General features: G+C 30.7%; 1 protein-coding gene across 1 annotated transcript in view; it reads right to left on the reverse strand.

Moving 5' to 3' along the window:
- Window positions 1–7,470: 7,470 nt before the first annotated feature.
- Window positions 7,471–26,543, reverse strand: part of LOC106636726 (uncharacterized) — a 512,204-nt gene continuing 493,131 nt past the window's right edge. Inside the window, exon 8 of the mRNA XM_089592293.1 lies at window positions 7,471–7,719. Within this exon, the coding sequence (XP_089448419.1) occupies window positions 7,642–7,719 (78 nt within the window). The 3' untranslated portion in view covers window positions 7,471–7,641. The remainder of the gene's footprint in view (window positions 7,720–26,543) is intronic.

Here is a 26,543-nt window from a genome sequence, read left to right on the forward strand (position 1 = left end):
AAATCTACTAGTTTCGTCCTTCACTTACAGAAGTTCAGACGTAACATTACCACAAAAGACAGTTGTTTTTTTGTGGTCAACTGTACATATTGGTATCAAGATGTAAAAATCCTAAGAATATATTTATACAATATCATCTAAGGAGCTAAGCAAACATTAAAACATTGTGTGGCGAAAATTTTTAAGCCGTCAACAATTTTATTATTTGTTTGTCGAAGTTTATGAGGACACTGTACTTTTTAGTACTTCTATAAAAAAATTTAGAAGTTCTCACATTATGAAATTTTTCACAAATATTTTAAATTTGACATTTATCTTGGAAATTCTGAATTTTTGTCAGAAATTAATTTTAAAAAATTGAAAAACAGGTTAGCCTTTCATTTCGTACAAGAAATTTTTTTTATTGCAAAAATCGTCGTGTACTTTCAAACGCCGATTTCATAATCATAAAAATTTCATACTTTTATTTCTTGTGCCAAACACCATATCGCTGCTATGTAATAGTAATATTAAATACTGATTAATAAAAATTTTAATTCATACCGATACATATATGTTTCTTTTACAAAAAAGCCTTTGTAATAAAGTTTCTATCTCTGAATACTTTTACTCCATATATAAGTTGTACTTATCATATAATAAAATATTGAGATCCGAAACTAAATTTTGTATGTATACTTCAAGTATGCTGGAATATTAAAAACATCATTAGGAAAAGAAAAAAAAAATGAAGTTACAATTGATTTATTATTAGTAGGATAGAATTAGCTTTTTGAAAAGTTAAATTGCTATTAGAGCGAAAAAAATAATGGTGGTAGTTATTCAGTTTCTTAACAAATCTAAATGGTTTTAGACTCTAAATGATGTCAGCTAATGGCCCGAAATAAATGGTAAATGTGGTCAAAAATGGTTTTTCGCGTCCAGAAAAAGACTGGAGTGTCGGACGAAAAAGTTAAACTATAAAAAATAATGCGCAATTTCCAGACGAAGAAAATGAGCTCTAGGGAAATAAAACTAGCCCAGCCGTTTTTTCGCAATTTTTCAGAAAGTGCTCTTCTGGACTGTTTTTTTAAAATTCATACCTCATGTTCTTCTAAATATTAAGACTTGAAAATTAAATACAAAGTAGATCTTGTGCCCCTTAACATCCACACTAAATTTCAAGAAGATTGTTTGTTATTATATATATTTTCCAAAATTAACCATGCTGTTCTGATAATTCTATCCTACTTTTATCTAACAAAACAATTGTTTTGTAGATATTTAATTAAAATCATATGTAGTTATTGAATTTTTAAGTTTTACACATTTTTGGGGGGTTGGTGCACGAATAGCACAGGGGGTCGAAGCTCTACTAGTATATATATTTTTTACACACGTGCGTGCACACACACACGCGCATATACACACACTAGTGAGCTAAATCACGCTTTAAGTGCCAACCCCCCACTAAAATTTTTAAATGTTTTGCAGATTTGATTTAAATATATATTTTTATAGATTAGCATGTACCTCAAAAATAATTCAAAGATACATTTTAACATTTACATGCAATTAAAGAAGATTGAATACGAAAATAAAAAGAAAAAATACAAGCATACAGCAAAAACAACTTTGGATGCAGGTAACGCATTTATCTTGCCATTAAAATACAGTTCGAAAAAAAAATTTTGGTTTTGACTAAATAAAAAATTAAATTAATCCATTTTTATAAATAGAAATTTTTTGAATTATGTTACTTCATCTTGTAGGCAGCTAAAAAATTATCATATAAGAATCATAGATAGGCTTATCTTAATTTTAGCTTATGTCAGTGTAACATAATTTTATAAATATTTTAATATTCATACGAATGATATTAGATTCTTTAAAAAAAAAATTATACTCTGATGTGTAACATTACAATTCTTGTACGTTTTTCTCAGTTTTAAATCATTTGATGTTAAATATTTCTCTCCTTGAGTTCATTTTATTGAATTTTGTTTCAACAGCGTTATTATAATTAATAGAAAAGTTTAAAAAATTATGTTATAAAAAGAACTGTTAGCTGCAATCCTTAATTTTTGTTTTTATGTAAACATTTTTTTATTAAAAATTATTTTGTGTTGGATATTTGTCTTCTAATACTTATTATTTTGAATGTTGTTTCGACAGCCCTCAAAGCAATAATTTTAAATTTTTCAATTTATATTATGAAAATAAATTTAAACTTGAGCTCTTCAGTTTCCTGAACGTTTATAAATCATATTTATTTAGTGTACATTATGCGCTGCCTAGGTTGAAAACGGTGTAGTTAGACGGTAGATCTTTGTCTACTCGTGGTACGTAGAGCTACTAGCGAAGACCACCGTTTGATTACTTAATGTAATCATAAACTGTTTTTTTTTGTTTAAATATAATATATCGGTATGTTATTTGTTTCTAACAATATAATAGACAAACGCATTCAGGATTCTTAAAAAATTAATCCAGCCCGCCATAGCCAAATCTCAAGGTGGAGGAAAAGTTTGCTAAAACTTTGTATTCATATGGATTCTTTATGTTATAACCTGGAAATTTTAATACAGTAGAAATACATTTAAAAGTAAATATAAATTAGGAGACATACACTTGCAAACTTATTTTGACGGATACTTAAACAAAGATTCAACAGTAAATTTCCAGGTATAATTTCGTTTTCTGCGTTAATTTTTCTAGTTACCACCAAATTGGTTAAATTACTTACCATGAAATATGATAAAATTATTATGTGGTTTTTTCCATACAATCTTAATTGAGTGAGTTATAAAAAAATTGGAAAAAAGTAAAGAGGTAAGGTGTTGCAAGACTCCAAAATCACTATATCAAGACAAACGTATTTGACCTTATTAGTTGACGCGATTATGATACAATTGGATGGGGTAGCGAGGGGATGAAAAAAACTGCAAGGAGGATCTAAGGGGAGATTATTTTCAACTTCTCAAAATTTTCTTTTGTTAAAATAATTGAGAAGCAAAGCAAATGATTCCTTACGGAGGGGGGGGGGAGACAGAAAAAAATTTGACTGGCAGTGTGGAGGGGGGTTGCATGACCCTCCAAAATTACTTTATCACATGGAAAGAAATATCTTCCCATATTACATAGTTTTTGGGGTAAAGTCGTAATTTACCTTTTCCTGTTGCCTCTCGCTTCTACCAGCCAACCTCGCAGCCCCATTAGCTCCCCATAAGAAAATATAGTTATTTTGTAGTTTTTTCGTTAATTTTAACAAAATTACATTACCCTATTCCAACCACCACCCAATCTTTCATCCTTACGCCACCTCTTGCTTCCCCACAGCTCTTATTCAGCTTTGTTTTTATAATTTCGCAGGTATTGTCCTTATTTCTCCTTATAAAACACCTAATAACGTTAGTAAATATGTATTTAAAATACTTTCTCGATCAATGTCTGAAAACGTGTAAAAAATATTATTGGGACATAAATTGCTATATACATAAAATAAAAGGCAGTGGTGATATATTCCCGGTGCTAAGAGTTTTATTTTGTCTGACATATCTTTATAATGGAGAAGAATGTTCAAATTTGTTCTTTAGCTGAACCAATATTTTTAGATAATCCTAAAATATGGGATTAATTCCATAGAAACTAAAATTTAATAGAAAGAAAAGCTTTGATCTGGTGGGCTTAATGGTTATACCTGTCAGTGCTCAAATCACATCAGAATTTTAAATTTATAAAAATATAAGCAAACTTGACTCACACATTGTATTAATAAGGTTTAAATAAGCTCTGAACGTATAAGACACTATGATAACAGATACAGCCTTTTTATTTCACGGTTTACGTAAAGATCAACTATATTATAACTATTGTTAAGTTTGTTGCCTTTCACCTTTGTTGCCTTTCACCTTTGTTGCCTTGATTACTACCATGTTGATCGTCGCTATTCTTTCCTTTGTTTCGATTCTGATCGTTTTTCGGTCGTTTGGAATTTTCGCCCCCGTCATTACTTTCATTCTTTCTTTTGTTATTGCAGTATGTTCTAGAGTTGTAGACACCTCTTCTACTTCTCCCTCACTTACCTTTTCCACTGGGATACATGCTCTTGTGCGACTTGAGATCGACAAACTTCTGGCAGCCAAAACATTTCCTGAAGCCTTGACCTTTTCTTGGACATTTTGCAGATATGTGACCATAATTATCACACTTATAGCAGCGGATATTTGTTTTTCTTTCGGTCAGAAGGGTGAATTTATGCCTGCCATCCATCACCCTTTCAGAATTGACTTTTGTTACGAAACTCTTCAGATCATCATATGACAGACCTGTACCCTTGTTAAAGATTTTTTTTGCCATGAAGTCGGTTGACTGAATGTTTGGGACCGCTTTGAGCACTGCACTCTTGATGCTTTTCAATTCATCGCGAATTTCCTTCAATTGCTGTGAAATTTCATCTTTACGTCATTCCCTGGCTTTTTCTTTTTTAATCTGTTTTTTTCTGATTCCAGAGAGAGCAGCAGCAGTGTCATTTGCAAGATCTATCACTCGTTTTTTTAAATCATTTAAATCTTACAAAGATATGATTGAGTATTGCTTATCACTGCTCCTATGCTCAGCAGATGCAGGCTTGACCAGATTTTTGCTCATCCAATGAAATTTATTTTTGTTGGAAACAGTTATCACATTTCTGACCATAGATTTTGCTTGCATGGAATTTTGAAAATCAAGCTTGGTTGCCGATACATTGAAAGTTTGCAACGCCAGAGTATCGTTATCAAATCGCAAAATTTTGCGGTCGTTGTGTACATCATACTTTCACTGTATTCTATACCAATTTCCGATTCATTTGTCTTTATCGGATCCAGTAACAGTGACCCAGCTCTCTGTCGTACAAAACTCTTGGTCAAGTTTTCGCCTGACTCCGTACGTCCAGGAATTATTATTACACCATTTTGACCTTCGATGGCACTCTTCAAGATTTCAAAGTCAACCTCATTCTCTAGACTTTTTCCTGAAAGATCGTCGGCAACATTTTAGTATTCTCGTGATACAAAACCTGAATGCAAGATTTTCCCACAAAAACATAGGCACAAGTTAAAAATTCCAAACAGCAGACATTTCAACAAGCACCACAGTACAGGCCCGAAGCTTTCTAACAACAACAAAGAAACGAATTTGTACCGAGCACAAATTTAATAATCTTAAAATTTATTAATTGTAATAATTGGCGAAGGATCTAATTCTAAATAACTTGAGAATGAGTATTTTAATCGGCAGTTATCGAAAGGATCTCGTGAACACAACCCTACGAGTTTCAAATGTGTTTAGTTATAACCCACTTATTTCAAACAGTCGTATATCATCAGACATGAATACAATCTTGTCCTTCATATTCATCATCCCAACTTCTCCAGTCAGATTTGTTCGTTTGGTTTCAGGTATCAGGTGATAAAAGCTCATTAATTCGTCGATCTGTCGTAAAACTTAACAAAAATAGACAAATCCTTAATCAAATACCAAAACTCAATCAGGTAAAAATTCAAAATATTTTTGAACGTCACATTACGATTTTATCTATTTATATTTTAACTTGCGCAAATATCTATCAAAAACTCATTTGATCGTAGTGGAAGAAAAAACGAACGAGAGAGAAAGAGTGAGCAAGCTGCAAGGCGACAGCACGCATGCAAAAAAAGGCGCACGCATGCCACCCGCCCACTTGTACACATCCATTCGTATGTATGTCTGTATGTAGTGCAATACAGTCGTATCTCTTCCTGTGCCAACTCGCAGCCCTGGCACAGCTATCCAACAAGTGCTCAGCTACGAGAGAGGTGCGCAAACACATAAGGAAAGCCGCACTACCATGCGATTGGCTGGCAAGCCAGAAGCAACACGCCACACCTCCCTTTTCTGCACGCACCGCATCACACTCACCCACGCTCAAGTTCACCTGTGCGTTCCAAAAAAAAAAAAAAAAAAAAAAAATAGGACGCAAGCGATTTTCCAAAATTTGTTTTTATAGACACCCAACTCTTTACAATTTTCAATCCTACTTTAACAAGCGAAAGTTTTTCTTATTTTCGTGGCTTTGCAATGGAAATTCTAGTGCAAAAGAAAAACAGAAAGCACTCGTACTCTTCTGAGATGTTTTGAGTCGTAGATTAACATGCGTTACGATTTCGAAAAAAAATGAACTAACGGCTGACGTCCTTTGCCTGCTCTTATTTTTCTTCGGTCGGCTCGTTTTCGTTGTCCGAAATGCGATCGTCTCCGTCATAAGAAAAGTCAGTCTCATCTCAATCGCCCTCTACCTAAAAAAGAACTTTCTGCAGGCTACGCTATGTGAAATCATCTTCAAATTCCTCGATAATGTCATTCTTTTTATTACTTCCAGCCATTCTTGAGCCACACTCGGTCACAGAAAATGAAAAGCACGATTTTTACAGCACGCATCGAGAGTCTCATAGTGCAGTGGAAGCCGTGTTCGGCCTATAACCTGTTGTTTTTATTATATGTTGGACACAGTATGCAGAAGAGCTGTTATTAAAATAAGTGAACCCAGACACAATGAATTATTACAAAAGAACACTCGTTTTCATTATCGCTCTTTACATACATCAGTGTGTGCGCATATGGCAGTAACTATCGGCGGCTCGAGTAAATCTGGTTGGCACGCGGTTGGCACCAGGTATATCTTCTAACGTGACGCGCGACATGAACGACACACACAAATATATACATAAGCATACTTATGACCATATGGTCTAGTTATATGATGTAATACGCTATATATCTAACACACACTTTCGAGATAGGGCTCAGTTTACTCGTTATGCTATGTATTGTGAGAAAAAAAGTTGAACACCAGGTTAAGTAAGGATTACACCCTTTTTCCGCGATTTACATATTAAAATTATATATATCGCCATTACATATACATTATTTTAATATGTACATCGCATTCAAAGGGTACCACCCTTACTAAACCTCATGTTCAAAATTTTTTCCTCATAGTACATCACACTGCGAGTAAAATAAGCCCTATCTTGAAAGTGTGCCTCGAAAAAACTTTTTTTTATTAAAGTAGGGGTCAAAAACAAGGTATTGTTCATAAATTTCCTCATAAACATCATTTAAATTAAAAATCCCCATCCTATTAAAAGTAACAACTAAAGGTCACATGCTGAATACTAGGAAACCTATGAAAGACACTATAAAAAAATTGTTAAGACCATACACTGAACAAATCTGGTTATAACAATGTCTGTGGTTAGGTTTATTTTAAAATGAAGATGAGTAAATCTCCATAGTCATGCTAAGGGTTTAAAGTGCAGTAGAAATATGATTATTTTATTATCTAAATTAACCTAATCATGAGAAAGTACATGCATTAACTAAAAAACATTTTGTATTATTGTTTGTTACATTATATTTTAAATAAAAACAATTTTGAAATATTTTTTCACCATAATTTATTGACAATAGTGGTTTTAAATACAATATATGTACGGTATGATTAAATGTATATACTTATCAATAGTTGCAAAGCTGAAAATGATAAATTTTGTATTTTCTAAATTGGGTTATATTATTAAATTATTCTCCTACTAAATTGACAACATTCTGATTGCTCTTGGTTAAAATATTGAACCATCATCATTCATGATTGTCTAAAATAAGTTCTATTCTGTCTGCAATTTTGCTAACACTTAATCTAATACGATTTGAACAAACCTGGAAATATTTAACAAATTAAATGTTTTATTTGGCATTAGATTTTTTTTAGTGTTAACAGTATTATACATATATGAGTTGGAGTTAATTAACGTAATAATTGAGTTTATTATTTATAAGTCTAGAAAAAATATTTTTTCCATGTAAACTACATACAACATGTATTTATTAAATCAGTTTTGGAACATTAACGATTCTTAAACATTTGGTTGCACGTAATCATAGCATTAGTTAAGTTATTTCCTAATTAAAACCATTTAACATATAATCTATCACAAAGTTGTGAGTTTTAATATTTAGAGTATTTAACAACTTTAATTTAACTGTATACATCTAACAAGCTTGAAATTTCTTTATCCACTTATAGCATGATATGAAATCGTAGTTTCCATGAAACGTTAGAAAGATAAACGTACTAGTTTCAAGATTCACTCCATAGCTTACCTGTGACACATCGTGCAACTTGAATTGTAGTAACTAAATAACATGAAATTTGTCTTTCCTATTTGGTAACGGTGTTTCCATAACACCATAACAATAAGCATTTGGAAGCGGAAAACACAATTTTGGTTCAGTCAGACTTGTTTGCAAAGGTCTTCAGTTTTCTACGTTCTAGCTACATAAATATTTTAAGACGATATGTGTAGTTTGGGTAGAAAAAAATAAAGATGTTTCTGAGATTTGTGCAAAGAGATTGCAAAAAGATTTGGGATCTGAATATCGCTGTGACACCATGAGACACTGAAGAGATTCAAATAGCAAGCCCTTCACCTGAAACAATACTCTTACAGCAACAGAAGCCTATCTATATCCCTACCACAGATGTTCTGTAACTTCAGTTGTATAGAATTACAGGAAAAATAGCCAACTCTTACATTCGTGTAAAAAAAAGTGGTAGAGAGGAAACAAAAAAGAAAAAGAAAGTGAAAGGTACAAAAAAGAAATACATCCAGTAATGTGGATATTGGAAGTTTTATACTTATAAGCTCTATCTAGTAACACTGGTAATAAAGTGGAGTAAAAACAATAAATAAAAAATTTCTCTATCTACTTTTTCTCTTTAGGTTGTATTCTGATAATTTTCTAAAACAAAGTTCTTTATAACCTGCTGGGTAGTAAACAGTAAATAAATTAAAAAACGTCTTGCGAATTTATAGTTTCCAGATAAATACCACCTAAGAATAAAAACACAAGTTATATTATGTAGGTGTAGAAGCAGGCCAAAAATCTCTGTAAATTCTTAAGCCAAAAATGTTAAAAGTAGGACCAAAATAGTGCACGAGGTAATTCGATCACGAGATAGCCGAAATATGTGGACTATGTCAAAGCACGAAAATGAAAATCAAAGAATGTGTGTTTATGTGTGTACGCGTATGTATAATTACAAACACAAACATATACACATGCAATTGTAGAGGAAGGGTGTGCTTGTGAGGCGTTACCCCGAAATGTTTCAGCCCATAACCTCTGACTACGATGTAACGTGGGCGACTATTTAAATTTCAATTTGTATGTCGCAATGAGAGTAAGACCTTAGGGGTAAGCGTCGTTCTCAATATTATTATTGTTTATTGGTTATTGTATGAGTTATTAGTAGTGATGTAAATAAAAGATATTCTTTACAGGAAAAAACCTTTCGGTAAAAAACCTGTTTTATTGTTCGTGTTAACAGACAACAATGTGATACAGTCGTTAATAATAACCGATACAGCGATCGCTTTTGCGAGTATGTATGTGAATATGTGTATGTTGCATGAGGTGAAAATGTACCTTAAAGTCGTGAGCTTCGAAAGCTTCCCAAGGAGGAGAGTCTGGTTATGCGAGCTAGCGCTCGGCTTTCTCGGGTCTGCTGGCCAGGCAGGACCGCATTTTCATCGCCACGAAATAATTTGAGTCTCGCGGGGAGACGATGTTGAAGTGTAGTGAGCGCCCTCATTTGATCTCGTTGGGAGACGGTAGAAACTTTTTCGTCGATGACGATGAGACGTCGAAGGAAAAAATATAACGGTCCAAAGCTCTAGGTTAGATTGCTAATATCATGACACGTCCGTTCTGTTCCAAAGCCCCAAAGAAAGTGAAATTTAACGCGAAAAAAAAAAAAAAGTCTCACAAGCCACCGATAGTTATTTTTTATTAGCGATATATGATGATAAAGAAAATAAGACGCGCGTTTTGTTAAACATTTGCCGATCTTCAAAATTCGAACATTTATACTAACCTCTGAAACATACGAGAAAGATATTAAATAAAGAACCATGGCTTATGTACTAAGGTAAAACGCCCAATACTTGAACAGATTTTTCGAAATTTATTTTAACGCTTAAATTAGGAAGTTAATGTGAAATACATTTTTTTTAATTTTAACATGAAATTAAGGTTATTTGGAGTTGACAAATAATTAAAAATTCTTCAAAACAACTTTCAAATAATATATATTGTACATGTTAAAACATGTCAAATTATCGAAGTAGTTGGACAATCATTTTCGGCTAACGTAGTAGGTGGACAACCTTGGAAACCAAAAGTTGGACAATGCTGTAGTACTTGGACATTTTGAAACGCAGTACTTGGACAACATTAGTTAAAGCGATTTGAGCGTAAAAATGATTAAGTATAAGGCACAAGTACTCACTTACTCATTGAACTTAACGTAAATAAATACCAGATAACGAAAAAAGGGATAGGGAATTTACAAATAGTAACAAATTTATTACTTAAAAATTTTTTTTTAAAATAATTTATTAGAAGAAGAATCCTAGTGGATGCATATTAATTTTGAAGATTTTTATTTACTTAAGTACTTAAGTTGTTATGTAGAATCACACTTCTTTTTTTTTATTTTAATTTGATTTTGCAGGAACTGCATCTCTTCAATTACAAACGAATTATCCAACTCTATTAAGTGCTCGTTCAGTTTTTTTTAATTGTTCTGTCAACGCGGCAGTGTTTTCCTTAGAAATTCCTGATTTTATTGTTTTTTTGAGATTTGTGATTTGAGATTTAATCACTTTTTTCTTTTGCTAGTTTTTATTTTTATTTTCATTATATTCTTTTGATATATTTGTTTCCTTCTCCCTCATAGTTCTTGCTCTCTGTTTTTCTTGCCTTTTTTGTAAAATCTTTTGTTCTTTTTCTTTTTTCTCTGCTTTTTTTTGCTTCAATACCTCCAATAACTTGTTAACGACAGCGACAGGTGGAGTATTTGAAGATAAAACCTTTTTTTTTCCAGAAAATGATGGGACAATAAAAAATTGTTGCAATTCTGGGGATACTTGCAACTCACTTTTTTTCAGTTGAAACTGGAATAATAATAAAATTTGTAAAATTTTATGAAAACTTGCAAGATAATTTAAAACACTTACAAGCACTGGCATTGAATTTTTCATTTTCGTTCAATATTTGATTTTCCTTAATATCTCTTCTTTTTTTTTTGTTGTAGGACTTTTCTTTTTTTTCGTTATTCCACTCTTTTTCTTAACTTCTTTTCTTCTTTTAAAACCCGTCTTTTTTAAACTCATATTTACAGTGTGTATTTACAGTTAATTTGAGGGTAACTCTGTAAATTTAAGCAAAAGTATTTTCCTAAAGCGTTGCTTACCTTACCAACACAACTGATTAGTCAAGACTATTTTTTCTACAAACTACTTCACTTTTTATGCAGTTTTATTTATAAAATTCGCGTAAATCGATACTTGTGTTAAAAAGTAAATATCTTTTTAGTGTATGTCCATGTACTGGCTACTATGTTAGTGTGCCTATACCTAAAGTTGGACAGGAGCACCGCATTTGTGCAACTATTACGAAATCGTGAGGTGTACTTGGACAGCTAATTTTTAATGATAAAAATTTATTTTGTCCACTGTTACATTAGTAATATTGTATAATTATGTAAAAGTTGTAAAATAACGACATACTGCATGCATACACAAAATTCGGATTAATTTAAACAAGAATGACCTATCATCAAAATTATAGAAACCGAAAAATAATTATCGCGCTCTTGTGGGACCTGAGGTGAAATTTAAAATTATCCGTTTATAATAAATTTTGCAAAAATTCATTTAAACATTCAAGTATATGATCAATAGTAATCATATCTAAGCGAATCAATAAAATTTTTTTAAATACCTTTTTTTTATTTGCTATAACGACTGATTTTTCAGTGTCCAAGTATAGATTTAAGTTTCAGTTTTGTCTAAGTATTGGGCGTTTTACCTTACAATACATACTCATTGCATTATACAGTTACATCAATTTAATTAAAAATTATAAAAAAAATTCAATTTTTACATTTAAAATTTACATTAAGAACAAAAATTTTTAATTTTCATCATTGTTAAATAATACACATACTTGAAAAAGTAATTTTTTTTCAATTAGTTTCATGATAATCCTACTTATGTAATGTTTTTCTTATTTTAGTATTTAAATATCGATCCTTGTATCTTGTGAACAGTTAAAAATTCGGGTGATTCTCTTGACTACTTTTTTTCTGACAGTAATGGTGTAAGTTTTAATTATTTTTATGACGATATACGATTTTTTTCAATTAATTTCATGTACACTTACTATATTGCTTAACTAAAATAAAATGTTGCCAAAACTACTCAATATATGAGTATTTTAGAAAATTATATTTTTCATAAACAAACTTTAACTTTAGAAAAAACAAACAACTGTCAGTAAAATACCGTTATAAAAATAATTAGTATCGTGTTCCCAAAAATTGTTAACATTTTTCTTAATAATTATTATTAAATAAAGTACAAGGAGCAACTCTCTGAAGGAGATTGAGAAAGTATATCAGTATTACTAACAGCACATTCAATGTAACGGCTATCACTTTAAGTTAAGTCAAATTTAATTTTCAAATAGAGACGGAACAAGGTGGAAGTTAACTAAATTATTAAAATACATCGTTAAAACTGTGACAGCGGAAAAGTAAATTTTAAATCCATAATTGGTTACAACATGTAACTATTCGTTGAAAATACCAATTGTTCCTATAAAATATGTTTGTTTGTCATGTTGTTTATCATACTAAAATGAACTTTTTGCTATTGACTATAATTAAGGGAGTTTAAATAGAGCCATCTTAAGCCACGTGGAGAGCTGTAGATAGGCCTATGGAAAATCTAGTTAGGTTTATGTAAAAAAAAAAAAACTTCTAGAGAATTTTTTTTTTTAGTGAAACTTCTACAACCACGTATTGGAAGTCTAATGGGCGAGAAAACCCGGCTGATGAAATGCAAAAGTGTTCATCTGGTTTTTAGTGGGGGTAGATGGATGGGGTAGCGGAGAGCGGGGACGAAGCTGTACGCAGGGACGGAGCGGAAAATGGGGAGAGGGGCACGTGGGCTCTGGAGAGAGCAGCGCATGCGCATAAAAAGAAGCAATCGGAAACTATCGTTAAAAGTTGAGTAAATGTGCAGTTAGGAGATAGAGAATATTCTACGATAATAGAACAGTAGAAAGGAAGAGGGAGAAAGAAAGCCGAAACGTGTGTATGCATGTGTGTATGTAACTTTAAAAAAAAGTTGGTAATACACTTGTATTTTTTCTGTATATTTTCTTTTCTTTGTTAAAAAAGCAGTGACTAAAGAATAACGGCATTGATAAAGTGTTTTTTAATTAAATTTTTGAGAACAAAAATACCAACGATGAAGCTACATGTAACAAATGGGAGTAAAATCAACAAAAATAACAATACATAACTACAAAAATAAAAAAACTTGAAGTAGCTGTTAGAAAAATATATATGTTGTAGTCAACAGTAAAAAACTCTTCCTTTTTTTTGACAAAATCAATCGCTCCAGATTTCAGGCATTCTCAAAGTTTTTTTTTATTTAATGTAAATATAAGATTTTAGTAGCAAATATACACATGAACATGAAAATACGTAAGTTCAGAAATACTTAATAAGAGTATATTTTTTATCATAAAAAATTTAACTGTATGTAACAAGTACTATTAAAATAAAAATCTAAGAGAAAATTGTTCTGAAAATATTATTATTTAAGATATAGGTAAAATATTTTTTAGATAACCATTAACTCAAAATCGTTATTCATTCCCATTGGTAGTGACTCAGAGCGTAGCACAATGACTCATTTAAAATGTCTTTTTTTTCTTGGAATACCAATCAATACGTAAGGGTATGGCAAAGTACGCACACCTTAACTTCATTGGTTAACCGTAAAGCTTTAATTGTTATTATTTCATTACATTAAAGTTCAAGTAAACATAACATAATTATAAAGTAAATTTATGGATCAAAGTCTTTACTTTTTACATTAAAATTTCGCACCGTCAGCCCCTGGTAGTAACTATACATTGTTGGGCTGCGTATGCATGGAGCCTTGAAGTTACAGGACTAGCTATAAGGCCATGTAAGTGCGAGTAAGAGGGTGTACATTATAGCTTCTGTGTCTCAATTTCTTACTTACAGAAGCTGATGGCTGAAAATTCGAATTCAAAATCGATTTTCTTATTTATTTGATACCTATAAATTATTCCTAGAAATTTGTAGTGAACTACTTCATTCTGCATTTCAATTGATAATTTTTATGATAGTAATTTTTATTTTTGTAAAATCAACTTCGAATGAATCGTAACTTTAGGAACTCTACACTAAAATATTCATAAGACAATTTTTATATTTAGGAATTTTACTTCAAATATTTTTTCTTCATTTACATCTAGAATTTTTTTTTTAAGCATACTATTCAAATCTTAAAATTCATAAAAAATGTGCTAAACACTATTCGATTTTTATAATATTGAGCTCAATAACTCACTAGTTGCAAGTTTCTCTTCTGCCAAGCGTTCGAAAACCCGCAGCTGTTTTCTTTTTTTTTTTTTTTTTTTTTTTTTCAAGCCAGCACCCAACTCCAGTGGTGAAAAGAGATTCCAGCAAAAGTGCACTACCTCACCACGCCTATAGAGCCTTAAGTCCAACGTCCTCACCGTTGATTACTCTCTACAGCCAGTTCAATATCTTCGGAGAGGATTTTCGCCCACCCCGATTCTCTTTCACTGTTTCAAGCCACCCCATAACCCACCCCAATAGGCCACTTATAACACTTGGAAATATATTTGCTTTATAAAATACTTAAGGTAAGTTCTGGCTGATTTTTGTCATAATAACAGTTTTTGATCTGTAGTTGTCATTAAGAATTTAAAATTTAATGCAAGAAATGATTATAAACTTTTCAGTTTTTAACTATCTGATAATCTTAAAATTTAGGGAAAGTTGAAAAACCATGTAGTTTAAACGTCAATACTTAATTAAATTGTATTTCTAAATCAGAAATACTAGATTTATTTGGATTGTTGACAGAAACTTTAATGCAGGAATCATCAGATAATTATTTTTAAATTCCCGTGTGAGTTGGCTTCTTTGTTGATGTTTTTTATTTCTTTTTTAAATTTATTTATCAATCGAATATAGTATCGTGGGATTGTGGACAGAGTGTAAAAGTCCGTATGTTAGCGTGGGGCTAGGACAAGCAGAAGCCTCTCCTGGTTAAGGACAAGCAGAGTTTAGTGGATGTGCGCTTGTGGCTCGCCTGGTGCAAGGCAGAGTCGCTGTCTAGGTACGATGTGAGGCGTCGCGTCGTCGTGTCACTGAGAGTGTATTGAAAAACTGTGTAGTTAGTGTTAAGTGGTTAAATAAGAAAATAGTTTGAAATATTTGATGGTGTTAAATTAACAGTTTTTCCCATACAATGGAGGAACTCCTGCGCTAATCTTTCTTTTTCGAAGAAGAAATCCAAGGCTTATGAAGGACAAAGGTGACGTAAAAGAACGAGGTTTGCCAACACTGCGTCAGCGCCCCTTCTTATTTTTAGGTGTCGAAGCAGTGTTGCAAAACTAAAGCTATTGAAATTTTGACCTTATCATTTATTAATTATTATTGAAAATACCAGAACTAATGAAAATTGTTTCCTGTAGGAAATAAGTTGCAGAGAAGACCTGTTTTCTAAATTCAAAGTTACTATAAGTAGAAGAACATTATTCTTCCTTTTTCTCCGGTGAGAATTTCTTCTTCTATACTGTGTTTAAATAACTTTATGATTTTTAGACGTGCTCCATTAGCTAAGCCATTTGCTGTACTTAAAATTCTGATCAACATTACTATTGCATCTACTTTTTAAGTCAACTCATTAGTGAAAGACCTTTTCTGATACTATTTAATACTTCAACAGAAAAAATTAAATTAATACTTTTATTAATTATATTTACTACTTTATATGTATGCGTGAGTGTTTGAAAGTGAGGAACTAAGTGAGTGAGTATTTAGAGAAACTGACTTATGCTGATTTTACACCTCTATAATATTTGTATAACATGGTGCACCCTTGCGAACGTCCTCATAGTTTTTTTTTTCCTTTACAATTTCCCTCCTTCCCCCTATTTTTGGTATAAGTCTCCTTTCAGTACATATCAGGCATTCCATGTCAAATATCAAAAAATATTTTTACCTTTATCTACACTGAAAAAAGTGGTGTTAGAAAAAGTGTTGCAACTATAATAAAAATTACTGTATTTTATAGGAAAGCTGAGACATACTCACTACATTATAAAAATTACTATGCTACATAGCAAAACTAAATTATATTAAAATTTGCTGTTTGACATAATAATTTTGATTTTACTCTGAAAGAATTTTTATATGAAAGTAAGAGAAGAAAAATATATTATAATACATCACATATACATTGCCCAGAGAATATATATGTTAAACAAAAGATTATAATATGTATATTTATTTAAATGTATATACATATTTCTTTTCTTATTGTATACAACTATTCGTGTGTTTTAAAAATATTGTTATTTTAAAAAACATCTGCAGTGACTGGGATTTGAACCTCCATCCTTGGGCTTCCAAGTCAGGATCTGCAACAACTAGAACCACGGGACATGATATCCGCGCGAGTATGGATAAAGTATATGTGGCAACGTGTACTGTTTATCATACAAACAATAAAATTAAAAATCAAAGGGTTCCCTTTGGACCACCGTATTGACAACGGATAATTAGTCGATTCGAAATTAATTGTAGGCACGTATCTATTTGTAACCCTAAAAAATCAAAGAATATGTTTCTCGTCATGATTACAATAGTATAATCCCTAATTTAAAATTCAATAAGCGTATATACCTATAGACATCGTAAAAAACTACTTTTAAACATAAAATTTTTTCTATACTGAATAGCAATGCAGTGGAATCAGAAACTTTACTATGTCACATAGCAAATTACACATCTACATTCCACTTTAGAATGTAGGAAATTTTAAGACGATTACAATAAAATTTATTAACTTGAATAGCAAAAGTTGTACTATCACAATTTTAACTATGTTAGACACAGTAATTTTTATCATGCCGTGTAATAATTTTTGTAGAGCTACTGCACAATAAAAATTGTTTAAAATATTAAAAAATTATTTCACACGTTATAACTTTGCGTCATCAGGTGAGTATGTCTGAGCTTTCCTAAAAATAAAGTATTTTTTAGTCTGGTTATAATACTTTTCTTAATACTACTTTTCTCAGTGTATCAAAATCAATAGTACTTATTGTAAAAATAATGTCTTAATTTTTCCAGATTTTCTGACCACTTTCGTAATGGTTATTGAATTGTAATTTTGCTTTTAACACTAAATATTATTAATTTTTGTCTGAAGCATTAAAACAAAAATATACAACATAAGAGTAGATCTTTATAGTTTTTTTTGCGTAGATTAAAACAAAATTTTTTTTTAAAATTTAATTTTAATTAAAAGAGATAAATGTCAATAATTATTGAAAAAAACAATATTTACCATTTTATTACTCTTCTATAGAAATTTTGAGCACAAACTATTGATTTTTTACTTAGATTGTAAATTTTAAAAACATTGACGTATTTTATTCATAATGCATGGCTTTTCCTTATTTACCTAAAGAAATGATACTAGTGCTTATAAAATAGATCATTAAGATACTTCGTATGTTTACGAAAGCAAACAATCTTACGATAACTGTAAAAAACGCAATGGGTAATTCTTCTACAAATCAAACAGATTTTGACATTCACCTCTCTGATTCGGCTGAAAATTTTTTTCTAGTTTCTAGAATAAAAAATAAGAGATACGGGTCCGAGAAATTTTTTTTTATTGCCTATTTTCAATTTTATAAGATATAACAAATTTCGTAATAGTAGTTGAAGACTCATTTTAAACAATGTATAGCTCTAAATCCTTAATTAATTAATTTTAAACAATGTATAGCTCCGAATCCTCTGAGCTACAAAATTTTTATTCCTGGCACTTTTGTAGCTAAAGAGTTAAACTTTAAGAAAAAAAATTGAAAAGAAAAAGTTATCAACAAATTTGTTTTTTCGTGCAAAAAAACAGCCTCGGTTCTAATTCTTGACGAGATAGTGGAACCATGCTATGATATTTTAGCGTTCCCTTAATCGTTGTTGCTCTCAAAAATCTCTCTGACACTAATTTTCTTTCTTCTTCGTAATCACCATTGGTAGAATAACGACAAGTAATATTAGGCAGTGATTCTGTGGCCCAATCAAAAAGTTCTCGTGGCGTTTGAATGGGATTGTTAATTCTCTAAAGACTTGCTCTGGCTGCTAGTCGTTTTACAGTCCCGCCTATTCCGTCGCATGGCCCCTTTCCATGTGAAGAGGAAAAATGCTACTCTGCTGCTATTTGAAGGTCTCCAAAGTGATAAGTGAGATTAACGAAGTTCTTTTTATTTTAATACTGTCCACTTGCACCATCAGACATGTGTATTATTTTATTACCACACGGTAAATTTATTTTAGAAAATTTAATCAACTGCTTTTGATAAAGATAAACGACAATAGTGTTATGATGTAGGCATTCAGAAATGCAAACAAAACTTGAAATTTTTAATTCATCCAAGTCATTCCTATAATAAATTGAAAATGAATGAATTAACAGTTTTTGCAAATCTTCACTTAACTTCTGTAAAAATTCATCAATTTGAGATGTTAGGGTCTGCAATGAGGTTCTTTCAACCGTAACTTGTAGGTAGCAATTTCAATACATTTTTCTTCAAAAATTTTCTCCAAATGCTCAATAACATTTGTCACGCCTGGGCACTTCTCACAAGAATTTAAATAACAATCAGTCGTTTTGTATTTGCATACCATACGATCCAAACAATCATTATAATTGATCAAAGGCAACTCAGAACCGGAAGTAAGTGATTTAAAACTGGCACCACTCACTAATAAACTAACATTTTTATGTATGGGACATACACAAACAGAGTGAGTACCAGAAGCACCTGACAAAACACAATATTTCGGTCTTAAGCTAGCAAACTTTGCGAAACTACATTTCATAGTTGGATATGTACTAGTAAAAATTTCATACAATTTTTTAAATTATTTAATTCTAGTCTTTTTTGAATAGGTACCGATTTACCGTCTACTTTTATCGAAACGTGATCTTTTTTCCGGGCATGTATTGAGTGTAGTCGTCAGACTGGTAGAAGCTAACAATTGTATCGATAACGTTATCATCTAGACATGGTTGTTATTTTTGGTTTGGATCCCCAATTAATCCTTTATCTCGAGCAACATTTTTTGCTATGTCTATCATGTGACGAGTTGCGAAAGAAAATGGGTCCTCAATTTTTTTATAAGACCACGATCGAAAAATAGTCAAAATCTTAATTTTATGAACGCGGTCGGCCGAAATGTTGAAACTTTCTTGCAAAGCACTTAGTATCGAGGACTCGTCGTCATCTGCTTCAAAATTATCAAAAAACCTTATCCTTTGTTGAAAAAATCCACTCGTTTATTTTGCAAAGATGGATTATCTCTTGAAAATCCAGATGTACCGTCAGTACTCCCAACTTTTATATCAGATTCTTCACTTGAAGAGGCCTCCTTTTGTAGCGTATGAAAAAAAAATTAGACTAAAACATCGACATAAAATTCTACGAGATGTTAAGTATGTCTAAGCTCAATATAATAATCAAAATATTGTACGTACTAATTCTGGTAGTTCATTTTTACTCTTTTGTATCTTCTTTTTTCAACTTTGATAACTTCAAGTGGCAAGAAGAACAAATTTTTTGTTGTAATGCATCTAAAAAAAGTGCCAAGTTCAGTTTCAAAAGTTTGTTTTCATTCACTGTCCTCAAATCAGAAGTGTTTGTTGTTGTATGTTTGAGATTGAAAGGATTAAAACATTATTCAACTTTAAATTACAATGAGTGAGAATATATCTTGGTAGCAGATCAAAATAAACGCACAGTTGACCGAAAAGCCAACAAACTTGTAGTACGGGGAAGCGAGTAGCGTGGGTAACACTTTGAATCATAGATCGTACTGTTGGCAGGCTTCCCCGCAAAGTTTTAAAATTCCAAAAAATCAAGGGGATGAAAAATTTACTTTTTATATTAAAGCAGACAATTAATGAAACAATAAAAAATAAAGTAGCAATAAAAAAATTTGAAGAACAAAAAAAAGTTTACGTGCTAATGTTACGTCGAGCATTGTTATTATAATTTTTGTGTCTAGGGGTTAATCATTTTTTTTATTTCTTTAATAAAAACTCGTTTGTCATCATTTAGGAGATTAGATTGAAAAACAAGTCACTCATGATGAAATTTTAATAAAAATTTGTACTAAATAAATAATAAAATGACTTCTCGAATTTTTGTATGATCATACAAAGTTTTGAGGTTATACTGACAAATGGTAAATACAAAAGATGTAAATCTTTTAATTACCTACAACTTTTACGCTCAACTTTTTTTGATACGAGGTACAGATATCATTTTATACTCAAAAAACAGTTTTTTTTTACTATTACGCGCTACATAAATTGATATTCTTAAAATAACAATTGAAAAGTCTCCATATTTTAAAAACATGATTTATACGTAAAATTTGACGCAAAATACGGTGGTAATAATAAAAACTCGATTTATTTTGAGGGCAGTTGTTAAAAATCAATTAAAACAATTAAATTATTAATAACAATATTAATTTGTTGATAATTTTTTTTTTCAATTTTTTTTCTGAAAGTTCAACTCTTTAGCTACAAAAGTGCCATTGGTAAAAATTTTGTAGCTCTTAAGGATTCGGAGCTATACATTGTTTAAAATGAGTCTTCAACCATTATTGTGAAATTTGTTATAACTTATAAAATCGAGAATAGGCGATAAAAAAAAATCTTCGGACCCATATCTCTTATCTCTTAGTATAGAAACTGGAAAAAAAATTTCAGCCGAATCGGAGAGGTGACGATTAATTTTCAGCAAAATCCGTTCGGTTTTTAAAAGAATGATCCAATAAAATAAAGTACAAGGTTCTTCGATCATCTACAAGACAGATAATTTAACATAAAAATGTTTCAATAAAAAACAAGAACATGAGAAAAGTTTGAAAGTCATGCATACAAATTGGTGGAAAAAATGAAACTAATACATTGTATTCATTAATTGAAATTATAAACAATACAAATAGTACTTAATTTGTAAATAGAGAATGCCAAAGTAAAGTTTGTGTTATAATTTTTCCAGAAAGTGCTAAAATTGTATAATGTAAACAAATATATATTAATTTAAACACAATGTTTCTCTATTACATTGTTCTTTGGTAATGGAAGTTAGTGAACAGTGTGAACAGATATGCAAAGCCTCAAAAGTCTACATATCGACGTTTGCGTGGAAGACTATCCCAGGGTGACATCACACCACGTTATATTAAATGGGGTGACGTCACGTTGCAATAATCTTCCATGCACATGTCGATGTATGCTAGTAGGACACCACCCACTACGCTCTCTGCGTGCCAACCACCAAATAAAGTCTTACAAATAAGCATACAAACGAACTTTATACTTCTTATATTCAAAAGAATATTAATCATTGGGGGAGCTGCAAAAATAATGAAGCCTTATTCTCGATACGCTGAAATGTTATTTAAACTTTTGGTTTTCTCACGACGTCTTTTAGTGTGGTGGCGCTCTACTTTAACTATAAGAATACGCTAGAAGACTTTTCATTATATTTTTAACATCGTATCAGAAAACCAGGTTAACAATGTTGCTAAGTAAGAAGCATTGTTGCCATTAGTAATAAATGACTCTTACAATAACAATGAATTTTGTTTCTAAGAAAAAATATTTTAAAAAGTAAGTGGCATACGAAACTCTGGCTTTTTATAAAATTTCCAGATCCTAATACTTCCGTGATAGTAGAAAGAGCATTGTTTAACACCTGTCACTTATAAATACAGTGATATATTTTATTAACAAATGCATTGCCATTAAACATTCTCCCTTATTTCATGATATGACGAATACAAAGAATCTTTTTTCCTTGATAAAAATGTAAGTTGATGAAAATTGGACACCTGATAGTGAATAAATGTACTTTTTTTAGCAATAAATACCTATATGACAATATTGCAGGTCGTCACTTGATAAAGATCCATGCCAGGTTGATTTAATAAGAAAACTGTCAATAAATTAGTCGATCTTTACTTTATTCGTTTCTTAAAAACGTTACGGCCGTTTTGATATCTTAGTACCTTCTTCAGACGTGTGTACAATAAGATTAAATGATGTACTGCACTTATATTCAAAATATATACACTAATAGTCAAAGTTCCACAATAACAGAAAATTACATACAAATACGTACGTAGTCAACGTAGCTGCAATTTCGTACAATACATAATTATGTACAGGTGAGCTTTAAAATTTAATATATCGCTCAATAAAATGTCTGAATCTTTTAATTTGTTAATCTTTAATGCTTGTAATAATACTAATTTGCTAATTTTATTACATGTGTAAGAAATTTTGAAATTTTTAGTATAAATATGTTTACATTCCATTAAATGGTTCGCATAACTGGAATTATCTAAACTCTTTTTATAATCATTTTTATGTTCTTTCAATTTAAATTTCAAAGCTCTACTTGTTTCCCTCGTTATATTTTTTATCGCAACATCCACAGGTAAGTTTATAAACACCTGATGTATTTTCTTTTTCTGTTTTCTCTTTTTTGTTTTTTAAAATTATTTGTAAGCTTTTATTAGATTGGTACGCTATTTTTATACTGTATTTTTTAAATAACTGTTGTATTTTTTGTGATAAACTTTCATTGTATGCAAACAAAATTCTTATTTTCTGTTTCGGGTGAGAGGAATACAATTTTTATAGCTATTTTATATATTTTTTTTTAACCACATTATCGTTAATGCAATCATCATAGTTATTATTGTATGCTTTTTGTTTCATGATAATAATCACTTTCTTATTATTTTAAAGGTATGAAAAGAAATTTATAGATGTAACTACAGTAGGTGGACGTTTTATGTGATTATGAGTGAATTAAATTATTACGTACTGTTGTGTTTGTGTAGTTGGGGTCACGAAAAATACTGTATTCAAATCGATCATTTACTATATGTATTGTTAAATCACAAAAATTAGTGTTTTTATTGTTTTCTTGTGTTATTATAAATTTAATATTTTTATGTGATGAGTGAATGTGTTAAAAAAATATATCTAAGACTCATTAAGTAGACTTTTAATATTTGGCCACCGTAATTGGGCAACACTTTCACGATTTGTATTATAGCATAACAAAGTGTAACTTAAATTTTATAAATTTTTCTTTGTGGTTTACCTCTAAGATAAATAAAAAAGCTCATCACACCAAAATCTCGAAACTCTTTTAGAAATTTATATAAAAATATAACTTGATTAACAATTTTAAATAAAGTTATGTGAATGCTATTAACTGTCTGTATATTGACAGTACATATTCAAATATATTGAAGGCCAGTAAGCTTTGGTGATATGTCATGTAAAAAATTAATACAAGTTAAAATAACATAAAAAAACAAAGTTTTTCTTATTTTCCTTATGTTTGAATGTGTGCACTTACTAAAACTTGTAACTACAAAAAATTGTAAGAAAACATAAGTCAATTAATCTGACAAATTTTAAAGATGACGTGAGATGTGAACATGTGTGTGAGGTTGTTGGGAGGTAAGTCTCAGTGAGGTGTCCAAAATTGGTATGGAGGTGGTGGAGGGTCTCTCATGTATAGGCAAGAGGCTGAGGGTATTATGAAGGGTTTGTGGGAGCCTTATAGGGGAAGAGGCCGCAAGGCATTTAGGAAAAAGTGGTGAAGAGCTTGGTCTAAAAATGTGATGTATTAAAATAATGAAGAAAAAGACAGGATTTTACCTTATTTTAAGGGGGGCCGTATAAGATGGGAGGCAGGGGGTCTGAGGGGGTCTGTGGGGGGTTTGTGCGGAATGACCTACGTTAACAACTGCATAGTAAAGGACGATAAATACAAGTGTATACTAGAAGGCTTTCTCCACCTGCGGGTTTCACGCACCAACCCCCTGTTAATAAACTCTGGTCCTTGCAAAAGGTTTTACATTGCCAAAATGCATTTCTAATCAAATATTGCGAATTGCATAAAAAAATTATGAGTATACATGAAGCTATGATAAAGACTTTTAACAAAGTTAAGTACTGTTGTTATAAGAAAAATAGCTTGAGTTGGACTGTGGTGAGCAACAAAGAAAGGTTTGTCATGAATGTAAATACAAAAATAATCATTCAACTAAACGAAAAAGAAGTAAGTTTTTAGTATAATAGTTAAGATTTATATTAACTATAAATAATGTTATTCATTAGCTTTATTTTTTAATTTTGTTTTTTATTTAATTTACAAAAATATTATAATATTCTGATGAGTATACTTCAACACTGTGTTTTCTGTTTATAACAGCTTAATCTTTATTCTCAAGAAAATTAAAATAGTTATATATCAAACATATCTGTAAAAGTTGATGACTTCTTGTATTCTTTTAAAAATCTTTATTTATTTTCTTCTGAACTTTATTTCTATGCCTTTTAAACACATCATTTCTTAAATACTTTTTCTCAGAATATTTACAAATTATATTGTGCTTTGGATTATTTATTTGTAGTTGTCGTCGTAAATGCGTTGCTCATTAGTTTTTAGTTTCAGGTAAAGCAACATATAGATTTTCTGTACGTATGCTCTTATACTAATTTTTTGCTTACTAGTTTTTTGCTTAAAATTTTTAATAATAAGAAAACATTTTTGGTAAGAAATCTTATTGTAAAAAGTGGTCCTGTACTCTGACTAAAAAAGCTTGGTGTAGAAAAATCATGGTAACATGAAATTTTATTTTTAACAGCAATTATTTTTCGAAAAATTATGTACAAATATTTTCTTTAAAAACAAGTAGGACTAGAGGTTATACTATTCTATTCAGCATGACAACCGGCAGGAGCCAGAACTACCCTGGTGGTGAAAAATGTAACTTTTATCTGTTACATTCTCCTTGAATTTAAATTTTGATAAACAACACAAAATAAAGAATATACTGCAATTATTATAAAGCCTACAGAAATTTAAAAACGATATAACTGTTCTAGGTGATAGATGTATTTTTAGCCACCAGGGTAGCACTGCTAGTACGGTTATCACACCGAATACGTCTCTTATCTCTACCTTCCTTGTTCTATTTTCCATACTTACCATCCTTCTCTCCAAGTATACGAGTCTTTCGTCCGGGCCTTCAACAGAATATGCTAGGTAAAAGTATCTTTGGCACAAGACATTCGGGAGTATATTTGATAAGACTGTGCTATCTCGTGGTAAAAGTAGTTTGATTAAATTTTTTAGTAAAGCGTAATAAAATAAAAAATACTGTTTTAACAAAACTTTTGTACCTTGTAATTTATTATAATAATAATAAAAGTAATATAATAACAGTTATTAAGATAAGCAAATACTAAAAATAAACATTTCTAAAAAAGTCATACACTTACAGTTATAATCTATTAATAGCGGATTGGCACGCAAAGTACGCAGGGGTGCGCAGGGAGCTTTACTAGTAAACACACACACACATACACCACACACAGAGAGTAGAGTAGCTTCGCTACCCTGTGCGCTTCACGCGTCAACCCCCCAATATTCTACCTCAAAATAAGATTTGTATAAGTTAATATAACAATCCTAATTTAAGTCTACGATTGTGAGTCATGTAATTTCACAATTATTATTTTTAATTGTTAAATATATTCATAAAAAAAAAAAAAAATGGAACTTTCAGAGCGGAAGTTAAATTAAAAAATTTTGTTAAAATTTACAACATGTTTGTAACGATTTAATTTGAAAATTAAACTCATACTCGTAGTACTAGACATGTTTTAAGCTATCCAAATTGAACTCATATTTTCTGATACTAATGACAGCGGGCATTATGACTTATAATAATGTAATAATGTCAGAATTAAAGAAAAACTAAAGAAAATAATGAACAAAAATTGTTATAATTTAAAGAGAAAAGTTACAGGGTCATCAAAATAGTACGATTTTTAAAAAAAATTAAAAACGTATACTATTACAAATAGTAAGACAAGATGAAAAAATAATAGTTTGGAAAAAAATGTGTTATCAAATGAAATAGATACGAATAAAAATTTTATACACAAAAAACTAAAATTTACAAGAACAAGCTATTTTGGCGAACGATTTTTTAAAGGAGTAAAGTAATCACATACGAATAATTAACGATTAATGAGATTTGTACACATCCGAAGGTCTGTATAATTCACTCCATCCGAAAATACATATATACCAGTAGGGATTTACCCTATTGCACGCTCCACATGTAAGCCCCGTACAACTTCTTTTATTACTAAATTATAACAATTGATTTTAAGTAATCGTATGTAGATCAACCTGGGGCACTAAATTAGCAAGGT

The sequence above is a fragment of the Copidosoma floridanum genome, unplaced genomic scaffold (assembly GCF_036245765.1).
Source record: "Copidosoma floridanum isolate Cflo_tuat_1 unplaced genomic scaffold, Cflo_Japanese_pri ptg000015l, whole genome shotgun sequence".
Taxonomy (NCBI): Eukaryota; Metazoa; Arthropoda; class Insecta; order Hymenoptera; family Encyrtidae; genus Copidosoma; species Copidosoma floridanum.